Raw genomic sequence first — 27,736 nt, forward strand, 5'->3', positions numbered from 1 at the left:
ATGATACAAGAGATGTCAGAGACTGCAGACATGATACAAGAGATGGTCAGAGACTGCAGACATACTACAGAAGATGGTCATAGACTGCAGACATGATACAAGAGATGGTCAGAGACTGCAGACATACTACAGAAGATGGTCATAGACTGCAGACATGATACAAGAGATGGTCAGAGGCTGCAGGTATGATACAAGAAATGGTCAGAGACTGCAGGCATAGTACAAAAGATGGTGAGAGACTGCAGACATAGTACAAGAGATGGTCAGAGACTGCAGACATAGTACAAGAGATGGTCAGAGACTGCAGACATGATACAAGAGATGGTCAGAGACTGCAGACATCATACATAAGATGGTCAGAAACTGCAGACATGATACAAGAAATGGTCAAAGACTGCAAACATGATACAAGAAATAGGCAGGGACTGCAAACATGCTACAGAAGATGGTCAGAGGCTGCAGTTATGATACAAGAGATGGTCAGAGACTGTAAACATAGTACAAGAGATGGTCAGAGACTGCAGACATAATACAAGAGATGGTCAGAGACTGCAGACATAATGCAAAAGATGATCAGAGACTGCAGACATGATACAAGAGATGGTCAGAGACTGCAGACATGATACAAGAGCTGGTCAGAGACTGCAGACATACTACAGAAGATGGTCATAGACTGCAGACATGATACAAGAGATGGTCAGAGGCTGCAGATATGATACAAGAAATGATCAGAGACTGCAGACATAGTACAAGAGATGGTCAGAGACTGCAGACATAGTACAAGAGATGGTCAGAGACTGCAGACATAGTACAAGAGATGGTCAGAGACTGCAGACATAGTACAAGAGATGGTCAGAGACTGCAGACATGATACAAGAGATGGTCAGAGACTGCAGACATGATACATAAGATGGTCAGAAACTGCAGACATGATACAAGAAATGGTCAGAGACTGCAAACATGATACAAGAAATAGTCAGGGACTGCAAACATGCTACAGAAGATGGTCAGAGGCTGCAGTTATGATACAAGAGATGGCCAGAGACTGCAAACATAGTACAAGAGATGGTCAGAGACTGCAGACATAGTACAAGAGATGGTCAGAGACTGCAGACATACTACAGAAGATGGTCAAAGACTGCAGACATGATACAAGAGATGGTCAGAGACTGCAGACATGATACAAGAGATGGTCAGAGACTGCAGACATGATACAAGAGATGTCAGAGACTGCAGACATGATACAAGAGATGGTCAGAGACTGCAGACATACTACAGAAGATGGTCATAGACTGCAGACATGATACAAGAGATGGTCAGAGACTGCAGACATACTACAGAAGATGGTCATAGACTGCAGACATGATACAAGAGATAGTCAGAGACTGCAGACATACTACAGAAGATGGTCAGAGACTGCAGACATGATACAAGAAATGGTCAGGGACTGCAAACATGCTACAGAAGATGGTTAGGGACTGCAGTTATGATACAAGAGATGGTCAGAGACTGCATACATAGTACAAGAGATGGTCAACTGACTCCATACATAGTACAAAAGATGGTCAGAGCCTGCATACATTGTACAAGAGATGGTCAGAGCCTGAATACATTGTACAAGAGATGGTCAGAGCCTGAATACATTGTACAAGAGATGGTTAGAGCCTGAATACATTGTACAAGAAATGGTTAGAGCCTGAATACATTGTACAAGAGATGGTCAGAGACTGCATACATAGTACAAGAGATGATCAGAGACTGCAAACATACTACAGGGGATGGTCAGAGACTGCAGATATGATACAAGAAATGGTCAGAGACTGCAGACATAGTACAAGAGATGGTCAGAGACTGCAGACATGATACATAAGATGGTCAGAGACTGCTGACATGATACAAGAAATGGTCAGAGACTGCAAACATGCTACAGAAGATGGTCAGAGGCTGCAGTTATGATACAAGAGATGGTCAGAGACTGCAGACATGATACATAAGATGGTCAGAGACTGCAGACATAATACAAGAGATAGTCAGAGACTGCAGACATAATACAAAAGATGGTCAGAGACTGCAGACATAATACAAAAGATGGTCAGAGACTGCAGACATAATGCAAGAGATGGTCAGAGACTGCAGACATAGTACAAGAGATGGTCAGAGACTGCAGACATAGTACAAGAGATGGTCAGTACAGGAGATGGTCAGAGACTGCAGACATACTTTAGAAGATGGTCAAAGACTGCAGACATGATACAAGAGATGGTCAAAGACTGCAGACATGATACAAGAGATGGTCAGAGACTGCAGACATGATAAAAGAGATGGTCGGAGACTGCAGACATGATACAAGAGCTGGTCAGAGACTGCAGACATACTACAGAAGATGGTCATAGACTGCAGACATGATACAAGAGATGGTCAGAGGCTGCAGGTATGATACAAGAAATGGTCAGAGACTGCAGGCATAGTACAAAAGATGGTGAGAGACTGCAGACATAGTACAAGAGATGGTCAGAGACTGCAGACATAATACAAGAGATGGTCAGAGACTGCAGACATGATACAAGAGATGGTCAGAGACTGCAGACATCATACATAAGATGGTCAGAAACTGCAGACATGATACAAGAAATGGTCAGAGACTGCAGGTATGATACAAGAAATAGTCAGGGACTGCAAACATGCTACAGAAGATGGTCAGAGGCTGCAGTTATGATACAAGAGATGGTCAGAGACTGTAAACATAGTACAAGAGATGGTCAGAGACTGCAGACATAGTACAAGAGATGGTCAGAGACTGCAGACATAATACAAGAGATGGTCACAGACTGCAGACATAATGCAAAAGATGGTCAAAGACTGCAGACATAATACAAAAGATGGTCAGAGACTGCAGACATAATGCAAGAGATGGTCAGAGACTGCAGACATAGTACAAGAGATGGTCAGAGACTGCAGACATAATACAGAAGATGGTCAAAAACTGCAGACATGATACAAGAGATGGTCAGAGACTGCAGACATGATACAAGAGCTGGTCAGAGACTGCAGACATACTACAGAAGATGGTCATAGACTGCAGACATGATACAAGAGATGGTCAGAGGCTGAAGATATATTACAAGAAATGATCAGAGACTGCAGACATAGTACAAGAGATGGTCAGAGACTGCAGACATAGTACAAGAGATGGTCAGAGACTGCAGGCATAGTACAAAAGATGGTGAGAGACTGCAGACATAGTACAAGAGATGGTCAGAGACTGCAGACATAGTACAAGAGATGGTCAGAGACTGCAGACATGATACAAGAGATGGTCAGAGACTGCAGACATGATACATAAGATGGTCAGAAACTGCAGACATGATACAAGAAATGGTCAGAGACTGCAAACATGATACAAGAAATAGTCAGGGACTGCAAACATGCTACAGAAGATGGTCAGAGGCTGCAGTTATGATACAAGACATGGTCAGAGACTGCAAACATAGTACAAAAGATGGTCAGAGACTGCAGACATAGTACAAGAGATGGTCAGAGACTGCATGAATAGTACAAGAGATGGTCAGAGACTGCAGACATACTACAGAAGATGGTCAAAGACTGCAGACATGATACAAGAGATGGTCAGAGACTGCAGACATGATACAAGAGATGTCAGAGACTGCAGACATGATACAAGAGATGGACAGAGACTGCAGACATACTACAGAAGATGGTCATAGACTGCAGACATGATACAAGAGATGGTCAGAGACTGCAGACATACTACAGAAGATGGTCATAGACTGCAGACATGATACAAGAGATAGTCAGAGACTGCAGACATACTACAGAAGATGGTCAGAGACTGCAGACATGATACAAGAAATGGTCAGGGACTGCAAACGTGCTACAGAAGATGGTTAGGGACTGCAGTTATGATACAAGAGATGGTCAGAGACTGCATACATAGTACAAAAGATGGTGAGAGACTGCAGACATAGTACAAGAGATGGTCAGAGACTGCAGACATAGTACAAGAGATGGTCAGAGACTGCAGACATGATACAGAAGATGGTCATAGACTGCAGACATGATACAAGAGATGGTCAGAGGCTGCAGGTATGATACAAGAAATGGTCAGAGACTGCAGGCATAGTACAAAAGATGGTGAGAGACTGCAGACATAGTACAAGAGATGGTCAGAGACTGCAGACATAGTACAAGAGATGGTCAGAGACTGCAGACATGATACAAGAGATGGTCAGAGACTGCAGACATCATACATAAGATGGTCAGAAACTGCAGACATGATACAAGAAATGGTCAAAGACTGCAAACATGATACAAGAAATAGGCAGGGACTGCAAACATGCTACAGAAGATGGTCAGAGGCTGCAGTTATGATACAAGAGATGGTCAGAGACTGTAAACATAGTACAAGAGATGGTCAGAGACTGCAGACATAATACAAGAGATGGTCAGAGACTGCAGACATAATGCAAAAGATGATCAGAGACTGCAGACATGATACAAGAGATGGTCAGAGACTGCAGACATGATACAAGAGCTGGTCAGAGACTGCAGACATACTACAGAAGATGGTCATAGACTGCAGACATGATACAAGAGATGGTCAGAGGCTGCAGATATGATACAAGAAATGATCAGAGACTGCAGACATAGTACAAGAGATGGTCAGAGACTGCAGACATAGTACAAGAGATGGTCAGAGACTGCAGACATAGTACAAGAGATGGTCAGAGACTGCAGACATGATACAAGAGATGGTCAGAGACTGCAGACATGATACATAAGATGGTCAGAAACTGCAGACATGATACAAGAAATGGTCAGAGACTGCAAACATGATACAAGAAATAGTCAGGGACTGCAAACATGCTACAGAAGATGGTCAGAGGCTGCAGTTATGATACAAGAGATGGTCAGAGACTGCAAACATAGTACAAGAGATGGTCAGAGACTGCAGACATAGTACAAGAGATGGTCAGAGACTGCAGACATACTACAGAAGATGGTCAAAGACTGCAGACATGATACAAGAGATGGTCAGAGACTGCAGACATGATACAAGAGATGGTCAGAGACTGCAGACATGATACAAGAGATGTCAGAGACTGCAGACATGATACAAGAGATGGTCAGAGACTGCAGACATACTACAGAAGATGGTCATAGACTGCAGACATGATACAAGAGATGGTCAGAGACTGCAGACATACTACAGAAGATGGTCATAGACTGCAGACATGATACAAGAGATAGTCAGAGACTGCAGACATACTACAGAAGATGGTCAGAGACTGCAGACATGATACAAGAAATGGTCAGGGACTGCAAACATGCTACAGAAGATGGTTAGGGACTGCAGTTATGATACAAGAGATGGTCAGAGACTGCATACATAGTACAAGAGATGGTCAACTGACTCCATACATAGTACAAAAGATGGTCAGAGCCTGCATACATTGTACAAGAGATGGTCAGAGCCTGAATACATTGTACAAGAGATGGTCAGAGCCTGAATACATTGTACAAGAGATGGTTAGAGCCTGAATACATTGTACAAGAAATGGTTAGAGCCTGAATACATTGTACAAGAGATGGTCAGAGACTGCATACATAGTACAAGAGATGATCAGAGACTGCAAACATACTACAGGGGATGGTCAGAGACTGCAGATATGATACAAGAAATGGTCAGAGACTGCAGACATAGTACAAGAGATGGTCAGAGACTGCAGACATGATACATAAGATGGTCAGAGACTGCTGACATGATACAAGAAATGGTCAGAGACTGCAAACATGCTACAGAAGATGGTCAGAGGCTGCAGTTATGATACAAGAGATGATCAGAGACTGCAGACATGATACATAAGATGGTCAGAGACTGCAGACATAATACAAGAGATAGTCAGAGACTGCAGACATAATACAAAAGATGGTCAGAGACTGCAGACATAATACAAAAGATGGTCAGAGACTGCAGACATAATGCAAGAGATGGTCAGAGACTGCAGACATAGTACAAGAGATGGTCAGAGACTGCAGACATAGTACAAGAGATGGTCAGAGACTGCAAACATAGTACAGGAGATGGTCAGAGACTGCAGACATACTTTAGAAGATGGTCAAAGACTGCAGACATGATACAAGAGATGGTCAAAGACTGCAGACATGATACAAGAGATGGTCAGAGACTGCAGACATGATAAAAGAGATGGTCGGAGACTGCAGACATGATACAAGAGCTGGTCAGAGACTGCAGACATACTACAGAAGATGGTCATAGACTGCAGACATGATACAAGAGATGGTCAGAGGCTGCAGGTATGATACAAGAAATGGTCAGAGACTGCAGGCATAGTACAAAAGATGGTGAGAGACTGCAGACATAGTACAAGAGATGGTCAGAGACTGCAGACATAGTACAAGAGATGGTCAGAGACTGCAGACATGATACAAGAGATGGTCAGAGACTGCAGACATCATACATAAGATGGTCAGAAACTGCAGACATGATACAAGAAATGGTCAGAGACTGCAAACATGATAGAAGAAATAGTCAGGGACTGCAAACATGCTACAGAAGATGGTCAGAGGCTGCAGTTATGATACAAGAGATGGTCAGAGACTGTAAACATAGTACAAGAGATGGTCAGAGACTGCAGACATAGTACAAGAGATGGTCAGAGACTGCAGACATAATACAAGAGATGGTCACAGACTGCAGACATAATGCAAAAGATGGTCAAAGACTGCACACATAATACAAAAGATGGTCAGAGACTGCAGACTTAATGCAAGAGATGGTCAGAGACTGCAGACATAGTACAAGAGATAGTCAGAGACTGCAAACATAGTACAAGAGATGGTCAGAGACTGCAGACATAATACAGAAGATGGTCAAAAACTGCAGACATGATACAAGAGCTGGTCAGAGACTGCAGACATACTACAGAAGATGGTCATAGACTGCAGACATGATACAAGAGATGGTCAGAGGCTGAAGATATATTACAAGAAATGATCAGAGACTGCAGACATAGTACAAGAGATGGTCAGAGACTGCAGACATAGTACAAGAGATGGTCAGAGACTGCAGACATGATACAAGAGATGGTCAGAGACTGCAGACATGATACATAAGATGGTCAGAAACTGCAGACATGATACAAGAAATGGTCAGAGACTGCAAACATGATACAAGAAATAGTCAGGGACTGCAAACATGCTACAGAAGATGGTCAGAGGCTGCAGTTATGATACAAGACATGGTCAGAGACTGCAAACATGATACAAGAAATAGTCAGGGACTGCAAACATGCTACAGAAGATGGTCAGAGGCTGCAGTTATGATACAAGACATGGTTAGAGACTGCAAACATAGTACAAAAGATGGTCAGAGACTGCAGACATAGTACAAGAGATGGTCAGAGACTGCATGAATAGTACAAGAGATGGTCAGAGACTGCAGACATACTACAGAAGATGGTCAAAGACTGCAGACATGATACAAGAGATGGTCAGAGACTGCAGACATGATACAAGAGATGGTCAGAGACTGCAGACATGATACAAGAGATGTCAGAGACTGCAGACATGATACAAGAGATGGACAGAGACTGCAGACATACTACAGAAGATGGTCATAGACTGTAGACATGATACAAGAGATGGTCAGAGACTGCAGACATACTACAGAAGATGGTCATAGACTGCAGACATGATACAAGAAATGGTCAGGGACTGCAAACATGCTACAGAAGATGGTTAGGGACTGCAGTTATGATACAAGAGATGGTCAGAGACTGCATACATAGTACAAAAGATGGTGAGAGACTGCAGACATAGTACAAGAGATGGTCAGAGACTGCAGACATAGTACAAGAGATGGTCAGAGACTGCAGACATGATACAGAAGATGGTCATAGACTGCAGACATGATACAAGAGATGGTCAGAGGCTGCAGGTATGATACAAGAAATGGTCAGAGACTGCAGGCATAGTACAAAAGATGGTGAGAGACTGCAGACATAGTACAAGAGATGGTCAGAGACTGCAGACATAGTACAAGAGATGGTCAGAGACTGCAGACATGATACAAGAGATGGTCAGAGACTGCAGACATCATACATAAGATGGTCAGAAACTGCAGACATGATACAAGAAATGGTCAGAGACTGCAAACATAATACAAGAAATAGGCAGGGACTGCAAACATGCTACAGAAGATGGTCAGAGGCTGCAGTTATGATACAAGAGATGGTCAGAGACTGTAAACATAGTACAAGAGATGGTCAGAGACTGCAGACATAATACAAGAGATGGTCAGAGACTGCAGACATAATGCAAAAGATGATCAGAGACTGCAGACATGATACAAGAGATGGTCAGAGACTGCAGACATGATACAAGAGCTGGTCAGAGACTGCAGACATACTACAGAAGATGGTCATAGACTGCAGACATGATACAAGAGATGGTCAGAGGCTGCAGATATGATACAAGAAATGATCAGAGACTGCAGACATAGTACAAGAGATGGTCAGAGACTGCAGACATAGTACAAGAGATGGTCAGAGACTGCAGACATAGTACAAGAGATGGTCAGAGACTGCAGACATGATAGAAGAGATGGTCAGAGACTGCAGACATGATACATAAGATGGTCAGAAACTGCAGACATGATACAAGAAATGGTCAGAGACTGCAAACATGATACAAGAAATAGTCAGGGACTGCAAACATGCTACAGAAGATGGTCAGAGGCTGCAGTTATGATACAAGAGATGGTCAGAGACTGCAAACATAGTACAAGAGATGGTCAGAGACTGCAGACATAGTACAAGAGATGGTCAGAGACTGCAGACATACTACAGAAGATGGTCAAAGACTGCAGACATGATACAAGAGATGGTCAGAGACTGCAAACATGATACAAGAGATGGTCAGAGACTGCAGACATGATACAAGAGATGTCAGAGACTGCAGACATGATACAAGAGATGGTCAGAGACTGCAGACATACTACAGAAGATGGTCATAGACTGCAGACATGATACAAGAGATGGTCAGAGACTGCAGACATACTACAGAAGATGGTCATAGACTGCAGACATGATACAAGAGATAGTCAGAGACTGCAGACATACTACAGAAGATGGTCAGAGACTGCAGACATGATACAAGAAATGGTCAGGGACTGCAAACATGCTACAGAAGATGGTTAGGGACTGCAGTTATGATACAAGAGATGGTCAGAGACTGCATACATAGTACAAGAGATGGTCAAAGACTCCATACATAGTATAAAAGATGGTCAGAGCCTGCATACATTGTACAAGAGATGGTCAGAGCCTGAATACATTGTACAAGAGATGGTCAGAGCCTGAATACATTGTACAAGAGATGGTTAGAGCCTGAATACATTGTACAAGAAATGGTTAGAGCCTGAATACATTGTACAAGAGATGGTCAGAGACTGCATACATAGTACAAGAGATGATCAGAGATTGCAAACATACTACAGGCGATGGTCAAAGACTGCAGATATGATACAAGAGATGGTCAGAGACTGGCTGCGTTTGATGGGCACAGTGGCTGCGTTTGATGGGCACAGTGGCTGCGTTTGATGGGCACAGTGGCTGTGTTTGATGGGAAAGAAATGGTCAGAGACTGCAAACATAGTACAAGAGATGGTCAGAGTCTGCAGACATAATACAGAAGATGGTCAAAGACTGCAGACATGATACAAGAGATGGTCAGAGACTGCAGACATGATACAAGAGCTGGTCAGAGACTGCAGACATACTACAGAAGATGGTCATAGACTGCAGACATGATACAAGAGATGGTCAGAGGCTGCAGATATGATACAAGAAATGGTCAGAGACTGCAGACATAGTACAAGAGATGGTCAGAGACTGCAGACATAGTACAAGAGATGGTCAGAGACTGCAGACATGATACAAGAGATGGTCAGGGACTGCAAACATGATACAAGAGCTGGTCAGAGACTGCAGACATGATACAAGAGATGGTCAGAGACTGCAGACATGATACAAGAGATGGTCAGAGACTGCAGACATACTACAGAAGATGGTCGGAGACTGCAGACAAAATACAAGAGATGGTCAGAGACTGCAGACATACTACAGAAGATGGTCAGAGACTGCAGACATGATACAAGAAATGGTCAGGGACTGCAAACAAGCTACAGAAGATGGTTAGGGACTGCAGTTATGATACAAGAGATGGTCAGAGACTGCATACATAGTACAAGAGATGGTCAAAGACTCCATACATAGTACAAAAGATGGTCAGAGCCTGCATACATTGTACAAGAGATGGTCAGAGCCTGAATACATTGTACAAGAGATGGTTAGAGCCTGAATACATTGTACAAGAAATGGTTAGAGCCTGAATACATTGTACAAGAGATGGTCAGAGACTGCATATATAGTACAAGAGATGATCAGAGACTGCAAACATACTACAGGAGATGGTCAAAGACTGCAGATATGATACAAGAGATGGTCAGAGACTGGCTGCGTTTGATGGGCACAGTGGCTGCGTTTGATGGGCACAGTGGCTGTGTTTGATGGGCACAGTAGCTGCTTTTAATGGGCACAGTGGCTACGTTTGATGGGCACAGTGGCTGCATTTGATGGGCACAGTAGCTGCTTTTAATGGGCACAGTAGCTGCTTTTAATGGGCACAGTGGCTGCGTTTGATGGGCACAGTGGCTGCTTTTAGGCGGGGCACAGTGTCTGCTTTTAAGCGGGGCACAGTGGCTGCGTTTGATGGGCACAGTAGCTGCTTTTAATGGGCACAGTGGCTGCGTTTGATGGGCACAGTGGCTGCGTTTTATGGGCACAGTGGCTGCGTTTTATGGGCACAGTGGCTGCGTTTGATGGCACAGTGGCAGCGTTTGATGGGCACAGTGGCAGCGTTTGATAGGCACAGTGGCTGCGTTTGATGGGCACAGTGGCAGCGTCAGATGGGCACAGTGGCAGCGTCAGATGGGCACAACAGTGGCTGTGTCTGATGGGCACAGTGGCTGTGTTTGATGGGCACAGTGGCTGTGTTTGATGGGCACAGTGGCAGCTTTTGATGGGCAGAGTGGCAGTTTTTGATGGGCACAGTGGCAGCTTTTGATGGGCAGAGTGGCAGTTTTTGATGGGCACAGTGGCAGTTTTTGATGGGCAGAGTGGCAGCTTTTGATGGGCACAGTGGCAGCTTTTGATGGGCACAGTGGCAGCTTTAATGGGCAGAGTGGCAGCTTTTGATGGTCAGAGTGGCAGCTTTTGATGGGCAGAGTGGCAGCTTTAATGGGCAGAGTGGCAGCTTTTGATGGGCAGAGTGGCAGCTTTTGATGGGCACAGTGGCAGCTTTTGATGGGCAGAGTGACAGCTTTTGATGGGCAGAGTGACAGCTTTAATGGGCAGAGTGGCAGCTTTTGATGGGCAGAGTGGCAGCTTTAATGGGCAGAGTGGCAGCTTTAATGGGCAGAGTGGCAGCTTTTGATGGGCAGAGTGGCAGCTTTAATGGGCAGAGTGGCAGCTTTTGATGGGCAGAGTGGCAGCTTTTGATGGGCAGAGTGGCAGCTTTAATGGGCAGAGTGGCAGCTTTTGATGGGCAGAGTGGCAGCTTTTGATGGGCAGAGTGGCAGCTTTTGATGGGGCAGAGTGGCAGCTTTTGATGGGCTGTGGGCACAACAGTAGCTGTGTTTGATGGGCAGCACAGACTACTTACTTGCAACTTCCTTGACCGGCCTGGACGCCTGGTGCAGACAGTGCAGGGACAGGGAGGCAGGCAGCCTGTTCCTCTTCTCTTCTTCAGACCAGCCAGCGCAAGTCCGCTGCAGCCGCTCCGGGTCCGCTCCCTCTTCTTAGCCACGCTCGCGCTGTCTGAAGATGGCTGAGGTGGGCGGACCTCCGAGCTTCTTTACTAGCCGCGGAGGCGACGTGCAAGGAATGCTGGGGCGGCCGCGGCGTCCCTGAGTGACGTCACTCTGCTCCACAGCTAGACGCCGGCCAGCTCGGCGCCCCTCTTCTGAAGAGAAATGACAGCGCTGGGGTGCGCTGCACCCCGTGCACCCCGGCCAGGATCGTCCCTGAACTTTGGTACAGTGAAGCTGTTTGGGACTACTTGTCTGTGCCTAAGCCTTTCCGAAAGACTGGATGTTCTGTTAAAATGGATGAACGTTTTAGTGGATGTTTTATGCACTGGAACTTCGGTAGGCACATCTATGCTGACAAAGTGGTCATCTGCAGGCCCGGAAAAGATGACACTGTATATTTCATTACCACAGTGGATAAACTGGGAAAGACACTGACCTTGCCAGATCCTCAGTTTTATTGGTAACTATGGACAAAAGAACTTAGTTGGTTAGTTAGTTAGTGTAAGTATAAAGAGATCTTCGTGATCGGATATTCATCTCAGTGTTTTGAATCCAAGGACTTCTTTTTACTAGCCGGATTTCTTTCATGTGAAAAAACATTAATACAGGGATGGACTCCTAAAGATTATTTTTGATAATAGATTATGGGAAGAGAGTCTCATTTTTAAATGAGGCTTTGCTCCTGAAATTGTACAGGATATGTGTGTGTTTAACATGTTTTCCTTTTCAGGAACCATTTGATCTCCTATCAAGCTGTGAGGCTTTTCAGCTAGATAGATAGTGAGGTTGTGTACAGTCATAGGATGGTTTTGTTTACGGACGTGAACATATTGTTTTATAGATGTTAATCTCATAATGTCTTTCCACTGTCTTTCCTTCTTCTCTATCAAATCCAAGTTTTAAGCTTAAATACCTACTCCCAGGCTTGGGAGTTATTATGATTATTTTTTGGACAGACGTTGGGGACAACGTCTATAGTAGTGGGGGGAGTATGTAGCACTGGTAGATTTATGATCTACCATCTGATAGGTAAATTTAGTGAATTGCTCGTTAGGGAAGTTAGATTTGCCTCTGTTCCAGCTTGGCTGACATTGCGTGTGGTTCCACACTGAGCCGGTGGGTGTCGCTGTTACCATTGGCTGGTGTTGGAAGGGCAACGTGTTGAAGCGTATGGATGCTCCTCTGTCCCGGAGACAACTCGGTGGAGGTGGTCCTCCGAGTTGCATTCTGGGAGAGGGTATTTATGGGACAGACGCCATGTTTTGGGGTTTGTTTTACAGCCACCTACTGGCCCTCCTGGCCGACAGGTATGCGTTAGAGTGCTACCTCGTGGTCCTCCATTCCGGAGGCCCGCGCCGCTGCAGCGCGTGGGTGGGCCCAGAAGCATGTCTGGGGCCTACCACAGCAGCCGAGGAATGGTCCTGAGCTGTCTATCCAGAGTGAAGAAGCTGGACAACCGAGAAGATCCCAGGGGAGGACCCATCATGGAAGGATCATGCAGAGTGCTGGTCTGGAGAGGGGCCTGGTGACTCGGTTGGAGGACGTATCCTAAAGTAGTTCTACAGCATAGTACTGCCGGGTTGGCTTAAAGGTCCAAGTACTGTGTCTGACATTCATTGAAAAAATTAATACATCCTGGGGCAGTGGATCGTACGGGTTTATTTCAAGCAAGTCTGTGGCAGAGACTTTTGTTCGTGCTACGTACTGGCTGCTAGGCTAGTGAGAGAGGCCTATCCAGGCGAACAAAGATCGTGTCCCACAAGGGGATTGCATCCGATTACAATATTCAACTTTAAAGGACGTTCTCAAGATTTCTAAAGAAAGGTATTTGAGCTTCCCTGCAGCTTCCCTCCTGCCTCTTTCCTGCTACTACCTTCATTACTTGGTTCAATAAAGCATTGAAAACGTACTCAAGTGTTGGTGCTTATATCATCCAGAGGTAAACTCAACAGAACCCTAGACCCGGTGCCGGTGAAACAGGGGTGTCGAGAGTGAAGGTAACAAGCCCGCTTAAACCAGCAGCTCCACCGAGAGTTATTGCTACACACATATAGGGAATTGTCTAATTTCAATATAAACTACCAAAAACCTGAAGCCCTGAACCCAATATTACTGTCACTTCTGGTTCAAAGACTACAAACAAATTTTACTTTTAAATGGGTATGCTCACCTAACAAATACCTTGGTACCGTATCTTATTATCAAAGGAAACCACCATACCCTTTGCTCTATATTTTCTACAACTTCAACTTTGTTTCCAAAAATAAACTATCGACCTGGGCATCCAAAAATTTCTCATGGATGTGAGGTACATCATAAATAAATAAAACGTATTACCCCGCATCCTGTACCTTCTACAAGCAATCCTGATCCATATTGCATCATCATATTTTAAAAGTGTTCAATCTATCTTTAACAGGTTTGTGTTGGCTTCTAGACCCGCCACATTAACATACTACGCAGGACGAAAGAAAATGGAGGGATGTCACTCGCAGAAGGTAAATTATACCAGATTATGGTACATTTGATGAGAGCCTAGGAATAAACTGACATTTTTGCAATCATGCATTTAGAACATATAACATTTCACCATCTCCTTCACCTTTATTTCCCATACTGGGAAATCCACAGTTTGAACCTGGCTTACAGCATAATGCTTTTAACCATTATTTGTATCAGGGAAACAACACGGGCACTGCATTGCATTACCAATGCTGCATGGTTATCAACTGACTTCATGTGCTACAACACCCAGACCTCATGTTATTGGGACCACTGAGAATTCCGCAACTCTCCCACTTAAAGTGTTACTAAACCCAGGACCCTACATTCACTATATCTGGCATAGGTGTGCGCAGCCTCTTGCATTAGGGTGTGCACCACAAAGCTCAAATACATATGCATGTGTATATGTACTGATGGTGTCAGTAGGGCAGTGGACTGTGTCATTATTTTTATTTTATTTTTAAATAAATTATTTTATTTTGTAACATTTTTTTTGGGGATGAAATATCAGTGGTCTAAACAGGGGGGAATATGCACCACACAAGGCGATTAGGGTGTGCCCAGGCACACCTGGCACACCCTGTGCACATGCCTATGATATCTGGTCTCCCACAGAACACAGAAATGCAATTATTTTAGTAAAAATAAACTGCTAAATACCTTTTCTCATCAGCAGCATATAGCAGTCTTATGACTTCTATGAGTGTCTAGTTAAAGCTTGTAGGAGTCTTCATTCTCCTCTGACTGTCCTTTGAGGCTTCAGGACCCCTGACCCTCTGTCTGGACAGTGCTGATTGGCCCTGTGCTGCTTACATGCACCCTCCCAAGAAAAAAAACAGCTCTCTAACAATACACACCAAACTGAGCATTTGCAGAGTGCCCAGTGGAAGAAAAGGAGGATCAGAGAGACAGTATCAAACAGCCTTTTTTACACAATGTGGAAGGTTAACCCCTTAGGTTCCACAGTGAGTATAACAAGCATGCTATGCTCCATATACAGACTGGTTTTACTGTTGTGGGTTTAGTAACACTTTAAAGCGGAGTTCCACCCAAAAAAGTAACTTCCGCTTTTCGGATTCCTCTCCCCCTCTAGTGTCACATTTGGCACCTTTCAGGGGGGGAGGGGGAGCAGATACCTGTATAATCCAGGTATTTGCTCCCACTTTCAGGCACAGATAGCCACAGTATCCGCAGCTATCTACGCCATGTGTGGCCCCTCCTCCGTCCCCCCGCTGTCTTCTGGGAGACACACAGGTCCCAGGAGACAGCAAGGACCACAAGGCTTCACTTCCTGATCCCCTTACCGAAGATGCCGGCGCCTCCACCCGGGAGGCGAGGGACAGATCCGCTTCGGATGAGGACATCGCGGGCGCCCTTGGCAGGTAAGTGTCCTAATATTAAAAGTCAGCAGCTGCAGTATTTGAAGCTGCTGACTTTTAATTGTATTTTTTCCGGCGGAAATTCCGCTTTAAGTCACTACCGAACATGCACCTTTTCCAACGCCACATGACCCAATTTGAAAGGGAATGTCAGAATGAAGGCCTGATGCATTATGCACTCTCCTTTTCATAAAAAATGATTCTTGATTGGCCAAGTGTTATAGTCCAGCTCGCTGCACACTACATATTTCAATAATTTGAGGGGCATGAAATATGGACTTTGTATTCATCCAGGAGAATGTTTTGAACATGATGTCTACAAATCTTTCTTAGTGTGTCCCTACCAGCAAGATAAACCATACAGTAAAAGTTTATTTCTGTATTTTCTGACTTTTATATTTCATAATGAATAGCCAAACATTGTATGCCTTTTGTCTTTTTTCGTATTTTTGTAGTTGTAATGCTTGTAAATATTGTTATGCACTGTCCAATTTCAGAATGTTACATTTTAAAACTAATAAGTGTCTTCTATGTAGTAAGCTAAAGGTGGACATACACAGTTAATTATTTTTACGTTTTTGCCAGTGGGCAGAGTAAAAAAAAAAAAAAAACAGATTCTTCCATCCACACAAATGGGGTAGGAATCTCTCTTTCATTGGGGCATTGTATTCTGACAGCAGCACCTGTCTCTGCCAGAATACACTGATCAGCAGCCTCAGCTGATTGGCTGCAGCCGCTAATTGAGGAAAATGTTCAAATGTTCTAATTTTGTTCAGTGCGAGGTCATCTCTGCTCGACATTAGTTGGCTGCTTGATGGACTTCTGTCTAGGGACATGTTGGAAAAATGTCCTCGATCAGTGGCTGTAGCCAATCAGTGTATTCTGACAGAATCAGGTGCTGCTCTTTAAAACTTTGAACAGTGTATGGCCAGCTTAGACTGATATTCCTAGAGAGATTGATGCATTGTGTTACCAGTGTCTGTATACTTGGCCTTTGCTCCTTGTTTATCTGTATGAATTTTCACTGTGTGGTTGGAGATGGCATGCAGATTAAAGCGTTTGTTACCCCCCCCAAAAATAGAGCATCCTGTCCCTGTATCCTGCATGCTATACAGCACAGTGCTTGTGCTGTGTCATTTGGCCCTCTCTGTCACCTGAAATACCTGGCTGATCCTGCCAGTTTCTACCCTCCCCCCTGTAAACTGACCACGGTTTATCAAGGCTGCTCAGCCCTGCCACCGTGGTCAGTTTACGTGCCTCTGTCATCTGCAGCTCTTCTGTTTGCTCTTCCCCATCCTCCTCTGTCTTCTCCCCCCTCCTATCCCTGCCTGTCAGCTAGTAACAGTGCCCGTCCGCCCCCACCCTCCCTTCCTGCTGCTGAAATACCTGTAACCTCTTTATATTATTTGCTCTTTCTCCTAATGACAGGTGCCCCTGTGTGTGTGATTTATAAAAAAAAATGCAGTCTATACCTGATTTCAGTGTACCGCTCGGTGCTCATGCGACCGGCTGGCTCTCTCCTCCTTTCCTTCCGACTGATGGCAATCTCGGCCCCTCCCACTCAAGCTGTCAGATGGGGAGAGGAGAGAGACAGCCGGTCATGTGAGCGCTGAGCGGCGCTCTGAAATCAGGTATATATTGTGACAGAATATTAAAATCATGGGCTGGAAGCTTCTTGTATACAGCAGAACACCTTTACTTTCATGGAGGTTATCTTTATCATGGCTTTACATCTTGTAGACAGAAATCAGGAAGAGAACACAAACAAGTGCATATAACACAACAAGGGTGGTACTTCCTCTGATTACATTACCATAGATAACACACTATAATACTGCAGAACCACCTGCTGGATAGATAGCTATAATGTATACATTACATATTGTCAGTTTATATAAGCAACTTTACATTACATGTTGTTTTTCTCATAGACTCACATACACAGGGGCACCTGTCATGAGACAAAGCGAATAGTATAAAGTATTAGTGTGTCTAATGCCGCGTACACACGGTCGGACTTTTCGTCTACAAAAGTCCAACGGACGCTGACGGACTAAAGGTGGCTGGTAATCCGATCGTGTGTGGGCTTCTCCGGACTTTCAACGGACTTTTTTAGCCTCAAATCCGACGGACTTTAGATTTGAAGCATGCTTCAAATCTTTACGTCGTAAGTACGACGGACCCCGAAGTCCGCTCGTCTGTGTGCTAGTCCGACGGACAAAAACCCATGCTAGGGCAGCTATTGGCTACTGGCTATGAACTTCCTTATTTTAGTCCGGTGTACGTCATCACGTACTAATCCGTCGGACTTTTGTGTGGTCGTGTGTAGGCAAGTCCGTTCGTTAGAAAGTCTGCTGCAAGTCCGCCGAAAGTCCGCAGGAAGTCTGTCGGACAGGCTGTCGGACTTTTGTAGACGAAAAGTCCGACCGTGTGTACGCGGCATCAGTTACCAGATCTGCCAGACAGAGATCTCTGCCTGTGTATCGTTGCCTAGCAGACCAGTAAGCTGACACACTACTAGGTGATGGCAAGCTATTTCATGCCATGTTGGTGTGTGAGAAAAGTGATTAACACATGGATTCTAGTTTGCAGGGTAGCTTTAGGAATACCAGAGGTGTGGGTTTGGGCTAATTGCTATGCCCCGTACACACGGTCGGACTTTATTCGGACATTCCGACAACAAAATCCTAGGATTTTTTCCGACGGATGTTGGCTCAAACTTGTCTTGCATACACACGGTCACACAAAGTTGTCGGAAAATCCGATCGTTCTGAACGCGGTGACGTAAAACACGTACGTCGGGATTATAAACGGGGCAGTGGCCAATAGCTTTCATCTCTTTATTTATTCTGAGCATGCGTGGCACTTTGTCCGTCGGATTTGTGTACACACGATCGGAATTTCCGACAACGGATTTTGTTGTCGGAAAATTTTATATCCTGCTCTCAAACTTTGTGTGTCGGAAAATCCGATGGAAAATGTGTGATGGAGCCTACACACGGTCGGAATTTCCGACAACAAGGTCCTATCACACATTTTCCGTCGGAAAATCCGACCGTGTGTACGGGGCATTAGACTTTTCCCCAACCCTTAGAGCAGTGGTCATCAACCCTGTCCTCAGGGCCCACTAACAGGCCAGGTTTGCGAGATAACAGAAATAGATCACAGGTGATATAATTCGCTGCTCAGTGATTGCAGTATTCTAGTCTGCATCTCCCTATGGTAATGCATAAAAACTGGCCTGTTAGTGGGCCCTGAGGACAGGGTTGATGACCACTGACTTAGAGTACACAAGACTGCATTTATGATTTGTGGGCAGCCAGCTAGATCTAGGTGAAGTGGTGGCTCCCTCTAGTGGTGACCAGTGTTATTGTAGGTTGTGACAATAGTTTCACAGCTGGTTTTACCTGTCCAAAGCATGTCCTGCCTTCATTTCCTTCAACACCAAACAAGGTCCAGGCCCCGGTTAACTAGTTTCCATGGGCTTGTGTTCTTCACATCTGGTAATAGCCATGGAATATTAGAGTGCACATGCTGTTGTACAGTTGTAACCTCTTTCTGGACTGGGGAACTTAGGATTCTCGTAACAATCTGCCAGTGTGCTGGCTGATTTCTGAGCATGGGCGACAGACAGCAATACCTTGTACGTTAACCAGCATCCCTTGTACCCTTGGTAACGCTGTTAGTGACATAGCCTTATATAATTTATGTTTTCATCTTATAGCGCAAGAGATGAAATGGCAGAGAGTCAAATCCAGATTGGACTGGCAACTCGCCAGAATTTCATCCTCTGAGCTGCCATGAAAATTTAATTCTGTTTATTTCATGCATGGAGTCTGCGATGACCCAAAATCGTGTGCAAAATATTCATCCTCTGAAGCTATAAAACCCTAAAACCACAGGAAGAGAATTGATCGACAGAAGACTCATTGCTGCCCACAGCAACATAATAATGGATAAATTGGCTTGGTTGTCAGGGACCTTACAGAGCTGACTCTTCATACTCCATAGTCACTTTGTTGTCTCCCCCAGAGTACCTGAGTGCCGGACCAGTTGCTTCGCTTCTCTCTCGGACAATGAATTCGTTTCGTGGAATTTCTGGTAGGATTGGGAATGCTGGAAACTGACAAACTCCTTCGGTTTGATGTAAATGACCAGATCTGACAGCTTTGGTACGATCTCCTTACATTTACCCTGACAGGACAAAACCAAATTGATCAATAACTGATAATGACACGTGATTGTAAATTGTCATAAGTTATACTTATATAGATAACTCCAAGGTGTTAAAAGGTGCCATCTTTGGTCAGTGCATGGCATTGAGAACACTGAGCTCAGCAGTAGGGATGAGCCGAACACCCCCCGGTTCGGTTCGCACCAGAACCCGCGAACGGACCGAAAGTTCGCACGAACGTTAGAACCCCATTGACGTCTATGGGACTCGAACGTTCGAAATCAAAAGTGCTCATTTTAAAGGCTAATTTGCATGGTATTGTCCTAAAAAGGGTTTGGGGACCCGGGTCCTACCCCAGGGGACATGTATCAATGCAAAAAAAACTTTTAAAAACGGCCGTTTTTTCGGGAGCAGTGATTTTAATGATGCTTAAAGTAAAAAAAAAAAAGTGAAATATTCCTTTAAATATCGTACCTGGGGGGTGTCTATAGTATGCCTGTAAAGTGACGCGTGTTTCCCATGTTTAGAACAGTCCCTGCACCAAATGTCATTTTTAAAGGAAAAAATCTCATTTAAAACTGCTTGCGGGTTTAATGTCATGTCGGGTCATGGCAATATGGATGAAAATCAGTGAGACAAACGGCATGGGTACCCCCCAGTCCATTACCTGGCCCTTTGGGTCTTGTATGGATATTAAGGGGAACCCCGCACCCAAATTAAAATAAGGAAAGGTGTGGGGCCACCAGGCCCTATATACTCTGAACAGCAGTATACAGGTTTGTTGTTAAGTAGAATCTGTTTGTAATTTTGAACATTTTTAACGTGTTTAGCTCCAGCCAAAAAATCTTTTCTAAGCTTTTTGGAAAACATAGGGAAGGGTTATCACCCCTGTGACATTTGTTTTGCTGTCTTTCCTCCTCTTCAGAAGATTTCACCTCACTTTTTTGTCCCAATGAAAAATGTTTTTTGAAAATTTGGGTTTTTTTGTGGAACAAGGATTGGAAAGCATCAGTGGAAAGGAGAAATTGTTTTCCCATATTAACTCTTACAGGAAAGAATTTCCCTTCCTAGGGGTAGATTTCATCTCACTTCCTGTTGTCTCCTTCCGTTTGCAAGTAGGAGTCGTTTGTAAGTTAGATGTTTGAAAGTAGGGTCCTGCCCTATATACTCAGCAGAAATTTGGGCCTTAGGTGTTGCTGTGGCCACAACACTGTAAGCCCTCACAGGGCCCTGCTGTGAAATATTAGATCAAGAATTGTAATTACATGCCCCTGTTGAACAGGAGCTGAAAAATTAGGCCTTAGGCACTGGTGCTGGTGCCACAACACTGCAACCCCTCACAGACACTCTAGTTGGAACGCAGGAACGAGCCCTGCTGCAAAGTATTGCATCAAAAATTGTAATTACATGCCCCTGTTAGACAGGGGCAGAAAAATTGGGCCTTAGGCACTGGTGCTGGTGCCACAACACTGCAACCCCTCACAGACACTCTAGTTGGAACGCAGGAACGAGCCCTGCTGCAAAGTATTGCATCAAAAATTGTAATTACACGCCCCTGTTAGACAGGGGCAGAAAAATTGGGCCTTAGGCACTGGTGCTGGTGCCACAACACTGCAACCCCTCACAGACACTCTAGTTGGAACGCAGGAACGAGCCCTGCTGCAAAGTATTGCATCAAAAATTGTAATTACACGCCCCTGTTAAACAGGGGCAGAAAAATTGGGTCTTAGGCACTGGTGGTGGCGCCCAGAACCAAAAATGTTCTTACAAGCTATCAGCGTGATGATTGAGGAGGAAGAGGATAATTACTCAGGGATAGTCACTCAGCATCAGCATAGGCAGTCTTTGAAGGGATCTGAGATTTCAAAAAAAATTATTCGGTTACATCAGCATCAGGTGCTTGGTAGCTGGTGGTGATCCAAGACTCATTCATTTTTATGAAGGTCAGCCGATCGACCGAGTCGGTGGACAGACGCACCCTGTGATCGGTTACCACGCCTCCAGCAGCACTGAATGTGCGTTCCGAAAGAACGCTGGATGCAGGACAGGCCAGTAGCTCAATTGCATACTGTGCAAGCTCTGGCCAGTGATCCATCCTCAAGACCCAGTAACCCAGAGGATTTTCGGTGGGAAAGGTGTCCAAGTCTGATCTTGCCCCTAGGTATTCCTGCACCATGTAAAACAGACGCTGGCGATGGTTGCTGGAACCGATCATACCTTGGGGCTGCGGACCAAAAAATTGTCTGAACGCATCGGTCAGACGGCCACCTTCTCCACCGCTCCTTCTTTGACTGACCGAAGCCTCAGCAACACGTTGTCCAGAAACAGGAGTTTGTAACCTCCCAGTCTCTGGGAACGCGTTGCACAGACCTTTCTGCAAGGCCTCCCGAAGATGTTTCATCCTCTGCTCCCTCTGCGATGGCAAGATAAGGTCCGCAACCTTACCCTTGTAACGTGGATCAAGGAGGGTTGCCAGCCAGTATTGGTCCTTCTCCTTGATACCACGAATACGAGGATCCTTACGCAGGCTTTGCAGGATCAGGGAGGCCATGCAGCGTAGGTTTGCTGAGGCATTCGGTCCGGAGTCCTCTGGGTCACTAAGAACGACATGGTCCGCAGCCACCTCCTCCCAGCCACGTACAAGTCCATGTGTTTCTTGGGACTGATCCCTTAAAGACTGCTGCTGATGCTGAGTGCCAGGCTCCACCTCCATACTGACACAATCTTCCTCCTCCTCCTCTTCCTCCTCGTCCTCTTCCTGTGTGATCGGCGGGCACGCAGGAACACTGTCTGGATAAAGGGGGCCTTGAGAGCTAAGGAAGTCCTCCTCTTCCTGCCTCTGTTCTGCCTCCAGTGCCCTGTCCATTATTCCACGCAGCGTGTGCTCCAACAGGTGGACAAGGGGGACAGTGTCACTGATGCATGCACTGTCACTGCTCACCATCCTCGTGGCCTCCTCGAATGGTGACAGGACAGTGCATGCATCCCTGATTATGGCCCACTGGCGTGGGGAAAAAAAACCAAGCTCCCCTGACCCTGTCCTGGTGCCATAGTCGCACAGGTACTCATTGATGGCCCTCTGCTGCGTGTGCAGCCGCTGCAGCATGGCCAACGTTGAGTTCCACCTGGTGGGCATGTCACAGATTAGGCGGTTCTTGGGCAGGTTAAACTCCTTTTGGAGGTCCGTCAGCCGAGCACTGGCATTATATGACCGGCGGAAATGCACACAGACTTTCCTGGCCTGCCTCAGGACATCCTGTAAGCCCGGGTACCTGCCCAAGAACCGCTGCACCACCAAGTTAAGGACGTGAGCCAAACAGGGCACATGGGTCATTTGTCCCTGTCGGAGGGCAGAGAGGAGGTTGGTGCCATTGTCGCAAACCACCATTCCTGCCTTAAGTTGGCGTGGCGTCAACCACCTCTGAACCTGCCCCTGCAGAGCTGACAAAACCTCTGCCCCAGTGTGGCTCCTGTCCCCCAAGCACACCAGCTCAAGCACCGCATGGCATCTTTTGGCCTGCGTACTTGCGTAGCCCCTTGAACGCCTACGGAGCACCGCTGGTTCCGAGGAAGAGGCCATGGAGGAAGAAGAAGAGGAGGGGGTGGAGGAGAGAGGTGTGTCACAATCAGCATTTTGGAGGCGTGGTGGCGGAACAACCTCCAACACTACTGCACCTTGTCCTGCATCCTTCCCAGCTGCCAGCAGAGTCACCCAATGCGCCGTGAAACTTAGGTAACGTCCCTGTCCATGCCTGCTGGACCATGAGTCAGCGGTAATATGCACCTTACCGCTGACCGCCCTGTCCAGCGAGGCATGGACATTGCCTTCCACATGCCGGTAGAGAGCCGGAATCGCCTTCCGTGAGAAAAAGTGGCGTTTGGGTACCTGCCACTGAGGAACCGCACATTCCACAAACTCACGGAAGGGGGCAGAGTCTACCAACTGAAAAGGCAGCAGTTGAAGTGCTAGCAATTTTGCCAAGCTAGCATTCAACCGCTGGGCATGTGGATGGCTGGGAGCAAACTTCTTTCGGCGGTGCAGCAGCTGGGGCAGGGAAATTTGCCTGGTACAATCTGACGTCGGTGTACCAAAAGCAGATTGCCCACAAGTACTTGGCTGTGACACACCTAATTCTACACCTTCATTCCTCTCACTGCAGGTCTCAGAGAGGACTGAAGGTCTAGTGGGGTTGGAAATCTCAGCTGATGAGGAGCAAGGAGAGATCCTCTTTGTTCTTTGGTGTGGGTCTTTTAGATACGCTTGCCAACGAACTGCATGGCAGGTCAACATATGTCTGGTCAAGCATGTGGTACCCAAGCGGGAGATGTTTTGGCCACGCGAGATACGCTTGAGACATATGTTGCAAATAGCAGCGGTGCGATCTGATGCACTCGTCTCAAAAAAGGCCCACACCAAAGAACTTTTTGAATAACGCGCAGAGACTGCAGCGCCCTGCACATGTGGAGCTTTGGGGTGTGATGCAGTCAATGTGCTGCCCTTAGGCTGGCCCCTGGAGGGCATCCTGCCTCGTTGGTGATGTGCCGCCGCCTCCTCCTCCTCCTCCTCCTCCTCCTCCTCCTCTCTCCTATCAGGCACCCACGTTGAGTCAGTGACCTCATCATCCCCTCCCTCCTCATCACTGGAGCAAACCTGGCAGTATGCTGCAGCAGGGGGAGCATGACTGCCAGATTGCTGTCCTTCTTGGGCACCCCCCCTGTCCGTGCTCATGTTACTGCCTTCATCGAGCTCAGTATCGTCATCAGAGCCTTCCAAACGCTGGGCATCCTCCTGGAGCATGTACCCAACACTGTGGTCAAACAGTTCGAGGGAATCCTCATGAGGACATGGTGGAGCTAGGGAAGGAGTCACTGATGACATTGAGCTGAGGGAAGAGGCCGCTGCTTTGCCAGACAAAGCACCCTGGGCATGGGTGAGAGAGGATGAGGAGGATGAGGACGGCTTGGTCATCTACTCGACCAAGTCTTCCGCATGTTGCGGCTCAACACGGCCAGCTGCCGAAAAAAAGGCCAAGCGTGTCCCATGGCCACGTGCTGATGAGGATGCACCGTCTCCACGACCAGCACTAGACACAGAGCCTGCTTGCCCTCTCTTATTGGCTTGTGACTGTCTGCCTCTCCTTCTTGGCCTTCCAGACATACTAATGGCCTGTAGCTGCACTAAGCTGGGATAGAACACCTGTAATTTTCTTCAAGTAGCTTTATATACTGTAACCAGACAAGCCTGCCTGTCAGTAGGAAGATAACAGGAACGGATCTAGCTGAACACTGTGAGCAGGACGCACTGTACTAAATGTAAATAGTCTAGCTGCCTGACCGTGGTACTAATAGGATCAAATAGAACACCTGTAATTTTCTTCAGGTAGCTTTATATACTGTAACCAGACAAGCCTGCCTGTCAGTAGGAAGATAACAGGAACGGATCTAGCTGAACACTGTGAGCAGGACGCACTGTACTAAATGTAAATAGTCTAGCTGCCTGACCGTGGTACTAATAGGATCAAATAGAACACCTGTAATTTTCTTCAGGTAGCTTTATATACAGTAACCAGACAAGCCTGCCTGTCAGTAGGAAGATAACAGGAACGGATCTAGCTGAACACTGTGAGCAGGACGCACTGTACTAAATGTAAATAGTCTAGCTGCCTGACCGTGGTACTAATAGGATCAAATAGAACACCTGTAATTTTCTTCAGGTAGCTTTATATACTGTAACCAGACAAGCCTGCCTGTCAGTAGGAAGATAACAGGAACGGATCTAGCTGAACACTGTGAGCAGGACGCACTGTACTAAATGTAAATAGTCTAGCTGCCTGACCGTGGTACTAATAGGATCAAATAGAACACCTGTAATTTTCTTCAGGTAGCTTTATATACTGTAACCAGACAAGCCTGCCTGTCAGTAGGAAGATAACAGGAACGGATCTAGCTGAACACTGTGAGCAGGACGCACTGTACTAAATGTAAATAGTCTAGCTGCCTGACCGTGGTACTAATAGGATCAAATAGAACACCTGTAATTTTCTTCAGGTAGCTTTATATACTGTAACCAGACAAGCCTGCCTGTCAGTAGGAATTTAACAGGAACGGATCTAGCTGAACACTGTGAGCAGGACGCACTGCACTAAATGTAAATAGTCTAGAAGATAACAGGAACGGATCTAGCTGAACACTGTGAGCAGGACGCACTGACTGCACTAAATGTAAATAGCAGGAACGGATCTAGCTGAACACTGTGAGCAGGACGCACTGCATTAAATGTAAATAGTCTAGATAGAAGATAACAGGAACGGATCTAGCTAAACTGAATACAGTGTATATATATATATATGCAACACCTGGGATGCATATATATACACAATACACTGTAAGTGCAGCTAACTGACTGACTGTTCTGCCTAATCTATCTAACTCAAATCAAATGACACTGTCTCTCTCTCTCTCTATCTCTCAGCACACCGGAACACACACTACACAGGGCCGCCGTGCAGGCGGCCTTATATAGTGTGGGGTGTGTACTAAATCCCCTGAGCCATAATTGGCCAAAGCCACCCTGGCTTTGGCCAATTACAGCTCTCTCTACTGACGGCGCTGTGATTGGCCAAGCATGCGGGTCATAGTGCATGCTTGGCCAATCATCAGCCAGCAATGCACTGCGATGCCGCAGTGAATTATGGGCCGTGACGCGCCACACGAATTTAGCGCGAACGGCCCATAACGTTCGCAATTCGGCGAACGATCGAACAGCCGATGTTCGAGTCGAACATGGGTTCGACTCGAACACGAAGCTCATCCCTACTCAGCAGCTATCTCCACTTTAGTGTCGATGAAAAAACCCGATCAGATATTAGGATATGAGCCGATCATCTCTGGGACACTTCAGACCTATAACAGGTCATGGAATGGCATTGTGGGTAGATGGACAGAGTGGGAGAGGTGCTTACAATGGCGTCCCTAGGGGGGGGGGCAGAGGGGGCCCTGACCCCCCCCCCCCCCAACATTATGCTGTGCCCCACCATGTGCCCCCCCCATTAAAAAAAAATATATTTTTTTTACAAAAAGGCAATGTCTAAGAGGGAGAGCGTCCCCAGTCAGCTCCTCCAGGTGATACCTCCCCCCTCCCTCTGCTCACTGACACTGCATAATGCGAGTGCTCACACAACCACGGCCGCACGATCAGCTCCTTCCCCTGCATCCTCATTGGCAGGGAGAAGAGCGAGTTGCAGGAAGGACTCCACCAGGACTCTCAGTTACTGAAAAAACAGACTGATTTCTCCCGTCCTTAGGACAGGAGAACCAGCCTGTAAATTCCAAGAGATGCCAGACCAGCGCTGTCAATAGCAGGGGCAGGACAGCAAGAGGAGGCTGGGGAACACCACAGTGGCAGAACACCAGGGCCCGGAGGCAAGACAACCTTTGCAACCCTGATAGTTCTCCCACTGCTTTGGACCCTTATATTTTCTTGGTATGCTGGTGACATATATCTCTTGTTTTCTGCCACCCTGGGGGGGGGGGGGCAATACAGTAGGAAGGGAGCTCACTGCAAAACATGTGAAAGGGCCGTTGTGGGATCGTAGTAAAGGGCCCCAGGAGATAGAGATATATATATATATATATATAATTGCATTTTATAGTTGCCCCCCTACTTTTGTCCCTGTCCCCCCATGTGCCCCCCCTAAATATGAAAGCTGGAGACACCACTGGGTGCTTAGTGGGGGATCAATCATTACACTTTGAGACAAAATTAGC

The 27,736-nt window shown here is 46.1% G+C and overlaps 1 protein-coding gene across 1 annotated transcript in view; it reads right to left on the bottom strand.

Annotated features, from left to right (window-relative positions):
* The window catches only part of PLCZ1 (phospholipase C zeta 1), a 130,632-nt gene that overhangs the window by 18,404 nt on the left and 84,492 nt on the right, over window positions 1-27,736 (bottom strand). Inside the window, exon 9 of the mRNA XM_073623589.1 lies at window positions 19,833-19,989. Coding sequence (XP_073479690.1) covers window positions 19,833-19,989 — 157 coding nt within the window. The remainder of the gene's footprint in view (window positions 1-19,832; window positions 19,990-27,736) is intronic.

This window comes from Aquarana catesbeiana, linkage group LG03, assembly GCF_042186555.1.
Source record: "Aquarana catesbeiana isolate 2022-GZ linkage group LG03, ASM4218655v1, whole genome shotgun sequence".
NCBI classification, from domain to species: Eukaryota; Metazoa; Chordata; class Amphibia; order Anura; family Ranidae; genus Aquarana; species Aquarana catesbeiana.